The 15,088-nt window shown below is 35.8% G+C and overlaps 1 protein-coding gene across 2 annotated transcripts; it reads right to left on the reverse strand.

Moving 5' to 3' along the window:
• Positions 1-383: 383 nt before the first annotated feature.
• On the reverse strand, positions 384-6,590 carry LOC145653085 (uncharacterized). 2 transcript variants are annotated; one of them, XR_014119394.1, is made up of 7 exons: positions 6,455-6,590; positions 4,855-4,960; positions 4,684-4,749; positions 4,392-4,451; positions 3,656-3,739; positions 3,216-3,310; positions 384-3,100 (listed from the first exon to the last, which is right to left on the reverse strand). XR_014119394.1 is itself a non-coding variant. In XM_081705545.1 (7 exons), the coding sequence occupies exons 1-7, from the start codon at positions 6,470-6,472 to the stop codon at positions 3,066-3,068; spliced, it is 444 nt and encodes a 147-aa protein (XP_081561671.1). In that variant the 5' UTR covers positions 6,473-6,590; the 3' UTR covers positions 389-3,065. The 2 variants fall into 2 exon arrangements, 1 of the variants encoding a protein (XP_081561671.1); XM_081705545.1 differs by having other exon boundaries at positions 389-3,100; positions 3,656-3,719.
• Between the last annotated feature and the right edge of the window lie 8,498 nt (positions 6,591-15,088).

A 15,088-nucleotide genomic window follows, 5' to 3' on the forward strand; every position in this document is an offset into this window, starting at 1 on the left:
TTGCAGACACGTGAAGTAAGGGTTTACAATTTTACCCAACAACTAATTAGCCTTACTTTGCCACAGGTGCATAGGTCATATTATCCTCCGAGACCAAGAAGAAGCGACAAACTGCCAACATCAATTTCTTTCAAAAAGACGTAGTAACAACAGTGTACCTCCAGTTATTATTATTTTTGCACATCCCGAAGATTTGCTAGTTATGACGGTTCATAATTTGTTCAAATAACCTTAAACCTAGTTTATCCGCCGCTAGCACAAGCTGTAAGCTAATGATTTGGGTCCATCTAGTGGTTGTTGACTTTGAGACCAAAGCCTAGAGGTGCCAGCGTGCGTTCCTTGACAACTACCGCCTGCAATGTTTAGTTCCAACCCTAATCTAGCACACCTGCCTTTAATATTAGCATGCTACTAAAGTACTTGATTGACTGGTTCAGGCGTGTTAAATAAGGGTTGGAACGAAACTCTACAGGGTGGTAGGCCTAGATCTCCAAAGAAAGGAAAGGAAAGGAAAGGAAAGGCAAGTTTATGTGTATAGCACTTTTCATACAGTTGCAGTTCAAAGAGCTCTATGCCCAGACTTTGTGACATCATTGCAGTGAAAAACTCTGACAACTGAAGTTTTGGAATGAATAAAAGGTTATATTTGATGTTGTTGAAATAACACAGGGGTCAAGTGTACAGGGATCTATTCAACAAGAGTTTCAATGGAATTTCAATGAATTTCAGTGGAATCAATGTCCAAATTTGAATGAAGCATGTTTATTTTTGCTTCCAGTGCATGTTGTCACAAATGTATTCTCTCGTGCCTGGGACAGTATGTGAAGCAAATTGATTCAGCAGGCACAAGCTAGCCACTCTGCATAATATATAATGCATTTGTATGCTTTGTATTCATATTAAAACTGTTCAACACTGGGATGATAGGTTGAACAATGTATGTTTACTGTTAAACTCACAGAATTGCCTTGAAGTAATGTGCCTGTACTTGCCCAAGTCTTAGTGTGTTGTAACTGAAATGTGAGGTGAATGTGGACTAATGTCTCTTAACATTTCTCTTAGTATACATGGAGGCAATTTCATGTTGGAGTGTTGGAGATATCTCTGAAAAACCTCATACCTGGGCTATATTATGTATCTACTTTTTAGCCAAGATGCCATATCTTGATCTACTGAAGTCGCTCCTGGCATATGGATATTTACATGCATCATCTAGCTACTATCACTCTGTGTGTAAATACTTAACAATCTGTTCTGTTTCTGCCAAGCTATAGGTGCGGCCCTGCTGTCTGAATGGATTCTGGGACAAGGCTGATGTGTGCTATTCCATAGTGTGGTAGACTGTGGTATGCTATTTTGCAGTGTGTTATAGATTGTGGTGTGCTACTTCAGATGTCATATTGTTGATATTGATAGGGTTCTTATACCTGGACCAGTACTATCACTATTTTGCATCTCTGTTTTCACTTACTATTATTTATTTACATTATCATTGTTGTTGTTGTTGTTGTTGTTGTTGTTGTTATTTGTATGAACACTGCTATCCAGTGTCACCCATAGGAGGATGTGTTTCCTTTTGAGTCTGGCTCCTCCATAGGTTTTTTTCCCTTATACTCAAGGTTTTTTTTTCCTTGCCGCTGTTACCTGTTCACTAGAGGTCTGTTTACTACAGGTCTAGACATGTTTTTTTGTTTAAAGTGTTATATGAATAACATTGAAATTAATTGGATTTTTAACAGAAATAAAATGTATTGTTAATTCATATGACATACGTCTTTAGCTGTATAATCTGTATGAGTATCTTTGTGTCTGAGAGAGTCACATGATATGAGAAAACACTGCATTTATTTGTTCATAGAAAGGTCACATGTTCCCAATGGCCTAAATCTAGCAAGTTACGACAACTTGGAAAGATTATCCATTTTTCTAGAGAATTAGGAATTTGTCAAAATGATCAAACATGGTAATCAATCATATGCAACAGATGCAGTAGATAACCATAACAGTAACTCTAGAATGAACTGAAAAAAGATGGATCATTCCTTTAAGAATTCTTAAAGTTTCAAATAACTACTTCATTTAGAATCAAAGTAGCCACAGTGAAATTATACTTATAATCCCCAAGATTTAAATATTTTGCAGGAATTATAAAACATTCAAAGATATTTCACTTGGCATTAACCTGAAAAATAGACATATTACAACATCTCAAGTCTCTTCACTGACATTAACAGTAATGCTAATTACATGCTTTGACAATTATGGGTGTTTGATAAATAAATATATTTATTTTCAATCATATCTTTAGGTACAGCTATGAATGGGTTTTTGTAGACAATGTTCTTTACCAACTCAACTATATTTGCTCATTTTGAGGTCACTAAGTACTAAATAAAAAGTACTTTAAAAACATAGGTTGCTGACCATGACCAAATTCTATTCTGAGTGCTATAACCAAATTCTGTATCAATCAGTACTATAAAGTAGGTTTTTGGTTCTTATTTTAAAAAAGCTGACTCATGGATAAATTAGCATTATTTTGTTTACTATGACCTATAAAACAAGGCCTCTTCTATGAGAAGCAAAAAGATCCACATGCATAAAACTTGCAAGATTTGGACCAACTACATTCCTGTGATCTGAGGTACTGTAGGGAATGCTGACGAAAAAAGAATACTGTTTTAAAAATTAGGATTTGCCTAAACTTTTTGGAACATGTCTATTAGTCCATTATAAAAGAAAAATAAACCTTTCAAAAATGTAACAGTAGTCCTACTAGAAAATCAGGCAATAAATGATTTAAAAACATAAAATGACACACAGTATCAAAATAAAATGACTTCTTAGTAGTCTCTCAAAGTAATCTTAGAATGTAGAATGTATTGCCAAAACTATTCATAATTCTAAAGGGTAGCATAATATTTTGGTATTTTAAACCCACTCATCTTTACCAAGTTTCTATCTTGATTGCTGTCTCAATTGTTGAAGATTGTGGAGTTGCTAAGCAGAAGTCCCTGTGTAGCTGAACCTTGATGCACACCACTGTTGTTAACTCAGTATTCCACTCAAATGTCTATCTCCAAAATTTTAAATGGCTTTCCTGAAAGAAGAAGGCAAATGACTTCTTCTCAATTACACAATTTGATAACATAGCATGAATGAGAAAACCCAGGCACAAAAATAACAAAAGAATAATCAAGTTTTTATATATTTACCATATTTATGAGTTATACACCACCTCCAGACTCCCGCCATCAGAAGGAAAATGACAGCAGCAGTAACTGTAGCATATGAAGTACTCACAGGAGTGCTGAGGAATGACAATGCCATAAAAACCTGTTAAATTCTATGGATTAATGACAATACAATAATTTACAGCATATAGTTGACACTTTATCCAAAGCAACTTAGAATTATAACTGAATACAATTTGAGCAATTGAGGGTTAAGGCCTTGCTCAGGGGACTAACAATAGCAACATAGCAGTGGCTTGAACCGGCAAGCTTCTGATTACAAGACAACCATTGAGCTACCATGTCCTAAATAGGTTCTATGGGTTTTTTATATGGAAGCACAGATCAACAAAAGCAAATGAGAAAATGAAAAGAATTAGAAATCCAAAAGATTTATGTGGAGAGTGCTGATGAAATCTTACATATCATTATTAAAGGTTGTCACTGGGGATGAGGGATTGGTCATCCATGGGGATGAGGGACTTACTGTAAAAATGTAAACAAAACTGAAATAAATAAGTAGACAGACAAAGCACAAAGAGACAAAATGTTATACATATAATTACAGAATGAGACAAAATCTAAACATGGTGTATCCAATTTAATGAACCAGGTTGCGGCATAATCATCACTAAACTCTGAATATACATAAACACTGAACTGGTTTTGCTGCATATTTTAAAACTTTCTATAAGAAAGTTTTATCTTACAGTAAAGCATAATAAACCAGTTTTAAATGTTCTAAATATGTTCTTTTCCAAACTGGCAAACTACCAATTTTCGAAAACATGTGTCAGTGTTTACTTAATAGTATTTATTATGTTAAAATGGGTCAGAATGCATGTAGTGAGGAAAGCCCATCAACTGCCAGCATTTCAGTTTTAAATCAATATAGTTTTAAAGTTTTAACTTTAAGGTTTTATCTTGTCACTCAAGGTCTCTTGGGAACACCTTTTATGAGATTTTTAAATTGAATATTGAAAATATTAAAAAAGGAAAACAGAGTGGAAATATTATTAAGAAATATAACAGTGAAACAAAACTACATCCAAAACCTCCTGGTACAAAGTATGAATTGCATATAAAGGTCGACCCCTTGTGTACCTAAAAGTACAATGATGCAGAAGAGTTTGGGACCAGGACATGAGATTACCATACCATTTTCACATTTTGTATCAGAAAAGCAGGTGCAGTTTGCAGTAGTCCTCAAGCCATTTTCTAGATATAGATAGAAAAACCCAGAGAAAGGCATTTAGAGCATAAAATGTTATGATCCATGAAATATTTGTAGTGGTCACGGCACAACAGCCAGAACTACTAAATCATACAGGACTGTAGATATGCTTGTCTCAGGCTATGCATTTGAATGTTTCAGTAAACAGTACCTTTAAAAATAACTTTTTCCACCTTTTTTACTGAATTTTTATAAATACATTTGAGGAAGACTTACGACATTTCTTGCAAGGATGACAGCGTACACCACTGTTTGTGGTACAGTTTTGGATTATATACCACCCTGTAAATTCATATTTGACATATTAGTATAATTACATTCAAATATTATATGGACTGTTGTCTTATCTTAAAGCATGTTCTCAAAAGACTTTATTCCTTTACTCACCCTTGGCACAGAGGGGACAACATGTTGAATCTTGAAGTGCAAACTCACCCTCTCTGCATGTCTCTACACATCTATGGCCCAGTGTCACCACTACTAAAACTGAAATCTGAGATTTAGAAGAGAACAAATAGTTCATAAATAAATCATTTCAGCATTGAATGTCATTTTTGACTTGCAACAAACATAAAAAAGTGAATTGTTACTCCTAACATTACATTGAATAGCAAAGTTATTTTACAAAAAAACTAACAAGCCTACTCTTTTTTTTAACATTGACCGGCAAAACCTTGGACAGTGGAGATCATAGTTGGCAATTATGTGCAGGGTTTAGCATGCTGAAGCATATTTTATCAGCATGTAAGGTTAGTTTGTCACTGGACATTGAGACATAATTAGGTTCACAGTTTATCAGCATGTTGATTCGATAAGAGAGAGCGCAGGCTATAAATATCGATAAATAGGGTAAAGTGTGACATTGGAAATTGCTAGTGCAAGTAGTAAAAAACAAAACAAAACTACAGGTCCCACATAGATTTTAACATTGCCATTTGAGGATGCAGTTGATGAAGGTTTTGAAAAAAGAAACATATAATTCCATCTTATAATTAAAAAAAATAAAAATAAAGTATTGGAAAAATCTTAAACAGTTAATATAAAACAGGGACTACATTATATTCAAAATCTAACACGTATGTCATTTTTGCCACATAGTTGCCGTATAGAAAGTGGATTTTAGCATTGTTTGGATTATGGCTGCATAAAGCCGGAACCCCATTACATTACTAATCGTCCGCATTACGTTAATAATCCTCTATCTTCTAATAATCAGTCTATGATTGTGTGCATAGACTGTATGTACAAATGCCCCCTAAGGGTTTAAACAACTCACAACTCATAAAATGTATATATTTGTAACACTTTTAAGATACGTCTAAGAGACCTAGTCAAACATCCATTTAAGTGCATGTATTTGATAGCTAGCTAAATGATGAGCTAAAGCGTGGAGCTACAACTTTGTGTGCTCATTTAGGAAGCCATCATTCTCCGCCCACCTGGGTACTGTATTTTCAATACCAATTTTGCGATCAAAATACGTTCAGAATACGTTTGGACTATAGCGAGGCTATCCGAATGTAGCCTACAAAGTTATACCTTGGCTACATGTTCTTCCCAGAAATTAAACCTAAATAAATTAGCAGGCTTTGATTCTTGTATTCTGGTCACATTTCTGGTCTGCTAGTTAAATACAGTAAATATGTAAATATCAACTTTGACATCGAATATAACGAGCAATTATTTTACTAACCTAACGCCAGTGTAGCCATTAATCAGTGTTATCATTTAAAAATATTTTAAGATTTATTTTATTTGAGGCTTAAATATTATATTAATTAGGCAATTGTATTTATACATCTGGTTTTGAGCTGTTTTCTGCTTTGTTCTAGACCGAGGGACCTAATATATAATATAAATACATATGCACCCTAAGGGTTTAAACAACTCATAAAATTAATAAAAAGTATATTTATAATTTACCTTTATATATAACCTATAGAATGTTTAGGTCTAAGTACACGATAGACCAAACAAAATCACTCACCCAAAAATGCGAACACATCTCAATTCCTGAATCCTGTAAAACGTAAGATAGTAAATCATACTAAAATGATTTAACCGAATGGACTGTTTATAACTAGTCCTTGTATTTAGGTGACGCACTATAGGTGGAGCGTAAGACGTGCAGTTTATTCTCCACCTCTACATGCACTGGAGCGCAAGGCTGACAAAAAAACTTCACATATATTTCACATTGTGTTAATGAACATTTACATAAACATTCTAAATACTTCCTCGTCTAGATATAACTACCTAATTAGTTTCGCCATGTTTGTAATGTTTGCAGGTTTTTATTCATTTTTGTGTGAAATGCATATTTCTAAAGTAAAAATAACATCCCATAGTCCTCCCCACGGCACAGAATTGCATGCCATTACAGGCTCAAAGGTAATTAAGGAACCGGCAACATGGCAGGCGTGGCGAGGTTGGTTCAGCGCCAGCCTCAATCAGAAAGTCAGATACAGTCGTTAGATGCTGGGAAACAAGGACTATATCAGCATAGCACCAAATAAAAACAAAAAACCTTCAGTTTACAAACCTGACAGCAAATGACAAACTATATTTGTTTAAATTCTTCAAGTAACAATCAGGTCTCTAGTATGTAAAATTCAGTTCCATTTATAAAAGGAAACTTGAAATTGCATCAAAGCCAAAGCCAAAAAAAGCAAATCCATAGGGACGATAGCACTGTATAGGCTGGCTGAAGGGCTTACAGAAGGCGGTTGCTCTTGGGAGAGAGCAAGTTTGGTGTAATGCTTGTAAGTAGACATCTTCTGAAATATTGTCTTAATTCAGGATAATTATAATAATATTTAAAATATTTTTTTTTTCTGGCAACAGGAAAAAATACTAAAAAATACTCCATTAGGAATAACCTTTTTATTCATTCAGTAAGTCCATGAGTTTTATAAACACTATTTTGGCCTTACTTTTCACATTTTAAATTAAATTAAATCAAAGATTTAAGACTGTTCATTTATTTAATGAGTTGTTAAAATCAACTCAGGCAAACTGAGTAGCCACAATTAGGGTGTTCTTTATGACAACATGTGTTTGTGAATACTAATCTGTCACGGAATGCGCCCCTTCCACTGGTGACGTGGTATGGCCCGCCTAAAGATGTGGGAGTTCTTCATTAACCGTATTGTTTGTAACCACGCCTATGTTGCAAAGCACACACCTGCATCGGTTTAGTCTTGCCTCGTTTGTATGTATTCAAACTGTGTGTATGTATGTATTGTGACTGTGTGCACTGTTGTCAGTCATTGGTTATGTTTGTATGTTCACTTTCATAGTTTATGTTATACGTGAGTTTCAGTGTTTGCATCGTTTGTCAATAAGCGTTAGTCTCCGTCGAGCGAGTCTGTGCGTTCTGCTCCGTGCCGCTACAAATCTCCCTTTCCCAACATGAAATGTGTGGGAGTTTGTGTCACCCAGGTGCTACCTAACATCTGACTCACAGTGACAGCAGAACTCAGGTATCTGTTTGCATCAACACCCTATCATCTTCCCTGGGACACTCCTACAGGTTATTTAAGGATTTCCTGAGGAAGTACATGTAGATGAATGTAAATGAGTAATAAACTAACCATAGTAAATATCTCAATTTTTATAATTAGAACTTGTAGAAATATGCAAATTGCACCACGACTAGCCTAAATGTAAATGCAGGTTTCTGTCAGCTTGTTTTCTTTTCAGTAGATCATCCCTGTGATTGACAAAGCATGTTCTGAGTGAAGTTAGGACCATGGTAACATTTTTAAGTTGGTTGGCTAGGCAATCTGCTAAAACAACCAGTGTCCAGATTCAAGGAGGTGACAAGCACTTGCTCTTCTTGCTACATATAGTAGCCATTGCATTGATCCTGCTACAGTCTTGCTTATTGCAAGAAAAGAGCCAGGATTGAGAGAGAAACGTACATCAGGCCAAGTTTTAGTGCCTGAGGCAACTTTAAGTGGTCACCCCTGTGAAGGCATGTGACTTTAATTGTCTTGTTTGGTAGCACGGACACCCTGCTATACCACAGAATGACAGAGAGGAAGAAACACAACTGTGGCCAAGATGGTAAAGTCCTTAAGAGACACCACTGGCATAAAATTACTTTTTACAGTGAACATAGTGAGGCAGGACAGAAACAATAAGGAGAGTGATGTTTAATAAGGACAAATGCAGAATTGTAAGCCTGGAAACAGTCCAGGGTTGTAAAGTCAGCAGGGTCTGACAGAGAAATAACCCTGGAATACATGACAGCATAGGATCAGAAACAGAAGGCTGAATAACAAAACATACAGGTGACTAGAATAAATACAAAACATGAAAAATGAGCAAAGGATAGAAAAGAAAAAGACAAGGGAGCCAGAATATAGAACACTTTAAGTGAAACATGGACAATGACTCACACTAGGAAATACAAGGTTTAAATGGACAGTGTAACTTGGAGTGGTCAGGAGGCGGACGCCTGTGCAGAGAAGAGCGAGATTTATTAGGGGCAAATACAGAATCAAAATCGTTGGAACAGTCCAGGGCCATAGAACCAATAAGTAGAGTCTGGGAATACATCTTAACTAACAAACAAACAAAATCACAAGATAACAAAAAAGGGAGCATGCTATACAATGATACAAGTAACAAAAAGAACAAACAACTAATATTTGTAAGAATTAACACAGAGGCTAGGAATCACAATATCCAACAAATACACAAGCAACAAGGGAGGGTTTAATACATGTACTAAGAAGATTTAACTAGACACAGGTGCAATTCATGAGGGGCAGAGAAAAGGAAACTAAGGAATGAACCACAACAAGGAAGTATAGCAAAACAAAGACACAAGACAGGAAAACCATAGAGACAGGGACACAACCATGATAGACAGACTAATGAGGGGAAACAAGACACAGCTGGGAACAATCAATGTGGGACAAAAATGACATGGAAAAAATGAAACAAGGACCAAAGAACACATGGCAGGGTGTTACTGTGGGAACCGCAACACCAGAGGAGGGGAAATCAGGAAACTCACTAAATATTCAAAACCATGCATGTAGATTTTCCTGCATGTAGATTTGAAAAAAAGTGGGTTTTCAAATTTGTTTCATGTCATGCGAATATTTATTCTCCCTACCAATTTGAAAAAGGGCTGTAAAAATCATATGATCCTGACTTAGTGTGTTAAGGGTAGATAGAATAAATTAATATAGCTTGCATCTGTTTTCAAATAGTAGAGAAGTAGCAAAGTAACAGACCTCCTTGACCAGGGAATTTCAGCATTCTACCATTAATAAAATAAATGTTATTGCATTAAATTGTTTTATTATTATTAGTAGTAGTAGTAGTATTAGCGTTAGTAGCAGTAGATGTAGTTACCTTTGCTATATTTTTATTAGTCTATTATTACTACTACTACTATTATATAATATATTATTTAAATATAATTGCTTTTTTAGGATTGGATTTTACTAAAACAGACAATTGTTGAACCAGAGTTGATTAACAGATGAGGATTTTGCTCAGCAAAAAGATAAGGACCATCACAGAGGCCAATCTCTAAATCAACTGAAACTAGGCAAGGTCACAAGGTCACGAAGTTTGTTTTGGATTACATGCATATCATATTTAGGAGTTATTTGTAAACTGTTCAGACTTGGACTACATGCTGTCACTAGGATATAAGATACTTTAGTAAATATGGCTTGCCACATTCTGTGGGAATTCCATTGCAAACCAAGAAGATTAACTGAAGTCAGCAGACGGAAAGCTACAGAATTCCACCAATTTCTTTTATATGACACTTTCGCACATCAATATATGATCATTTTTTAGTCTTATCTTTATGGATATATTTGTTGTTCTCAGCTCTTTGTGCACACTACTGCAACTGTGCAAATTAACTCATGAAGCACTTTCTGTGATTTGTGTGATGTTGAGGAGGTGTGGGTGTTGAGTGGTTGTAGAGGCTCCCACAGCAGATTGTTCTCCTACATTCTGTAATGTAACACACAAATTATTACTTTAGCCAACGTACAAGTGAAAATAATGAGAAAGTATTTACAAGTCCAGTGGTGCATTAGTTTAGCAATAATCTTCTGCCAAAAAACCCTCAAAGTCCTTAGTAGTAACTAATGAGTTAATTAGTCTGTCAACCACAAGTCTGCACAGACAAAAACTGCTCTCTACTTACAGAGAAGTAACAATCTTACCTTGGTCTTTAATACTCCCCCATGCTGTGCTGACTAGATGCATTTATACAGGTAACCCTTCCCTTCTGGGCCTCAAATATTTCATTACAGCAATAAGGGTAAAAGCAGACAAACAACAGACAAAAAAGTTAAAAGCATACAGAATTTAAAATATTTATTTAAAATTTAAAATGTCTTATGTGTGTACCCAAGACAACTCTTCCTGTTTCGTGAGGAGGAGGCCTTGACAACATGCAAATTTGTCCTATATACAGAACTGGTAAATTAGTCTTACTACTAACCTAAGGTACTGAAGAAGTGCTTTTTTTCTTTTCTAAAACAAAAATGCTTTTTGAACCAAACACTAATTTTATATAGTAGATATTCAGTATTGTAAATGGACAAATGAACCAAAATGTGCATATAGAAATCTCATCTGAATTGTAGAATTTATTGTTAACTTCAATACAAATTCAAAGCCTCTGATTTGTTGCTGTTGTACATTCTGTTTATATCTGTTGAAACTGTCTTTACTCTAGCATGCTTAGGGAAGGCACATCACTCAAAACAGTATGTATTCTTTAACTGAGGTGTTGTCGTTATTAGGATTAGATTAAAGTTGTTTTTTATTGTCATTTATAAGAGAAATTGTATGCAAACAATGCTCTCATTTCCATACTAGAACCAACAAATAATATATTGACTCCCCCGAAGATGAAGACTTTATGGCTCTTTTGGTTCCTCCTCTTCCCCGTCTCAGTCTTCTCTTCCAAGTGTGCCGGCCCCTCTAAGTACCCCCGTTCTTACTTCAGTCACTCCAGGTCCTTTATTTTCACCAGTTCATGCTAATATCTTCCCTCTCCAAAAATAATTTAACAAAGACTTCCACAACTGTTACTTTTAAATGTTTTTATAGGCTCATTTAAGTTTTACGTTTAGGTTCCTTGATTATAATAGAGAATCTATCGCAGAGCATCTGCTATCATCTTTTAAGGACTCTGTTTTGATTTTTGTGCTGTCATAAATTGTCATCAGTTGAACTTAAAGAAGTTACAGTTTTCAAACTAATGCTAACAACTGTATTTTAAAAAACAGACAGCTAGTATAGCTCCACCAAAGGATCTTACATAGCCACTAAACACAATTTTGGATATTGATTGACTGGAGATTCTACTGAAGGATCAAGACTACAAAAATTAAATGATGAGTAAAGTTGAATTATTTATTTTAGGTTCACAGGTCTGAAGTCCTAAGTGAAGACTGAATTTGCAAAAATTCAAAAGAATAAGTGAATGCAGATTATTTGTATTTTAAAAATAATAGTTAATTGTATTACTTGTTTAAATATATCACTTATATTTAAAAGAGACCTGTTGTGCTCATTTTCAGTGTTCATAGTTTTATTTGTTTTGTATAGTAGAATAATTTACATGCTTGAATGTTCCAAAAACATTTTTTTAATACAGTACATCTCTACTGTAAATGAGAGAAATTGTTTGTTAGTACTCCTGTATCTTTTAGCCCTCCCGCCCAATGACCCCAGTGTGCTCTAATTGGTATGCTTGCCCACTGATAACAAAGGAAAAGAGATAGAATTCCAAATAGTTCTTTGAATCAGCTGAGAAAATCGGTTTCTGTGAGAGAAAGCTACACACTCTGCATGAACTTTGAACTTTGTCATCCTCTGGCCGACAAAATCACCACAAATGTAATATAAAGAAAATGTAAATAGTAACCTTTCTCCCACTTGCATCCAAAAACAGTATAAGGTATATACAATATAAATACAATATAAGGTAACTTATGATTCTCTATAGGTAATTAGTCAATTAGTGTTATCTATGAGGTCAAAGATAATACCAAATAAAGTGTAATCATTTAATGGAAGTTAGGGGGCAGAATACATTTTTTTTTAATTTAGAGGTTGTGCTATGCACTCTGCAGTGCCCAAGAAATGTTGACCTGAAACAGACATACAGAGATAATCACATACTTCTTACTAATATAACATTTTAAGTAAGTAGTAAAAATACTGTGCAAAGCCTTTAATGGTAATGTGTTCAGTCGATTGCTTATGGTTTCCCCTTTATATAAGGGTTTGCCAGTCATTTTCTTTTATAGATTCTTGTACTGAATATTTTGTATATTTTAAATTATACATGAAATTGACATACAAAGTACTCAGATCACTGTAGTCTCACGGGCTTGCTATTATGCACAAAAGCCACTTTGTAATGAGAAGTCATACATTACATTGCCATCACAGGGTTGACATTGTCCGTTTCCTTGCACTTGAAAGGTATTACATTTCCAGTTTATTTATATTAATATTTATTTTTGGTGTGCTTAGAATATTCAGCAGGCATGTTAGACATGTTATAAAGTCTAAGATTCTTTATTGAATCCAAATGAAAAATCTGCAATTAATATTTTTTTTCTGTATGTTGTACAGTAAAAAAATTACTTGACCTTTTTCAGACTCTTGGGTGGTTTTTAAACTGTTGGTAAACTAGAGGAAAGCACTGTGGCTGTGGGTGGAACAGTGCAAAAGTGTTAAACATGGGTAAGTTATGTGGGGCCAGTGTAAGCAGCTGTGGGCTGAGTAGTGGCCCTGATTAGATACGTCGCCCAGAGTGGGCAAGATGCTAAACTGTGGGTAAATTAAGGGGCCACTAATATTGGTAACTATGGGCTGAACAATACAAAAGTGTAGATAAAATGTGAGTACGTTATGTAGGGCCAGTGTAGGCAGCTGCAAAATTGGGCCCTGTTACACCCCCAATGTTCAAGCTGGAATGGGTCTACTGTGGGAAGCCCAAATGGGGCCATATTTTAAGCCTGGCCCCACAGGGCTATTTCTGCCATGCTTGCTAGGGAGATTTCCATTAATCTTTCCCTAGATTCACTGGAGCATACCTACTATAAACAGGTGAAGCAACACAGTCTTCTCTCAATCCCAGAGAGAATAGCAGTCTTCTTACAACCATACACAGCTATAGCAACACACTCTTCTCTCAGTCCCTGAGAGGATCTCAGTCTTTTATCAATCCCTGAGAGGAGGCAGAGCAGCTTAATTAAAAGCTTAAAAGTCATCAAGGACCCTCTGGTCATCTGGGAGAGATTTCCAGAGTTTGGGGCCATGGCAGCAAAAGCCAGCCTCTGAATTTTTAGGTGAGTTTTGGGCACCATCAGCATGTTTTTGTCATCTGATCTGTGGGGCATTGAGGCTGTGTGCCTTGTGATCATATTGCTGAGATAGAGGGGGAAGGCCATGTAAACACTTGAAAGTAAACAGTAGTATTGTAAAGTAAATTTTAGAGGACATGAGTAGCCACGGCAAGGATGGGTGTAATATGATCTCTTATCTTTGTGCATGCTAGTACCCTGACTGCTGCATTCCGAAACCTCTGTAAGCTTGAAATATTATTCTTATGGACATTTACAAGCAGTACATTACAGTACTCCAGACATGAGGATACAAATGCATGCAGTAGTTTTATTATTTGCTGTGAGGATACTTTTCATATTGGATATGTTATGAAGATGATAGAATGCTGTTCTGGAGATATTGCTAACATGCCGTTTAAAGCTTAGCCCATAGTCAAATGTGACACCTAGGTTTTTGATATACTGTTGTGCCTTAACTGATAGTTCAAGTTCAAGTTTGGTTTATTTGTCACATACATAGTCATACACAGTATAAATCGCAGTGAAATGGTTGAGAGTGCTCTGTCCAAACTGAGGAAAAAGAAAACAGGGGTGCATAGAGAAATGTATATTCTATATATGCATAAAATATATTAACAATTGTATGTACAATATATTTATATTATGTTTATATACACAATGTACAATGTATATGGTTATGTATATATGTATGTACACAATGTACAGAATGTACAGTTCCATCTTGTAGATGACATATTTGCAGTTTTATGTTACGTGGTGATAATTGAACATATTTACAGTTATGTTACATGGTGGTGGTGGTCCCCAAAGTTTATCAGTTTCCCTGATTCAGGGCCCGAATGGCCTGTGGAAAGAAGCTCCTCTTCAGTCTCTCTGTCTTGGTCTTCAGGGTGCGAAAGCGCTTCCCTGATCTCAACAGAGAGAAGAGCCTATTGTTCGGATGGGTGGGGTCCTTCACAATCCTCCTGGCCTTGGTCTGGCATCGCTTGTAGTAGATGGTCTGCAGGTCAGGAAGTTCCGTGTGAGTAATGTGCTCTGCTGAACGCACTACCCTTTGGAGTGCTTGTCTGTCCTGCTTGGTGCTATTCCCAAACCAGACTGTGATGTTCCCTGTGAGGATGCTCTCGATAGTGCAGGTGTAGAAGTTCCACAGTACCTTGGAGGGTAGTCTGAAGTCTTTTAGGCATCTGAGGTGGTAAAGACGCTGACGAGCCTTCTTTGCCAGGGAGTTGGTATGGCGGGACCACTAC

Source organism: Electrophorus electricus, chromosome 22, assembly GCF_041902795.1.
Source record: "Electrophorus electricus isolate QZ-2024a chromosome 22, ASM4190279v1, whole genome shotgun sequence".
In the NCBI taxonomy this organism is placed as follows: domain Eukaryota; kingdom Metazoa; phylum Chordata; class Actinopteri; order Gymnotiformes; family Gymnotidae; genus Electrophorus; species Electrophorus electricus.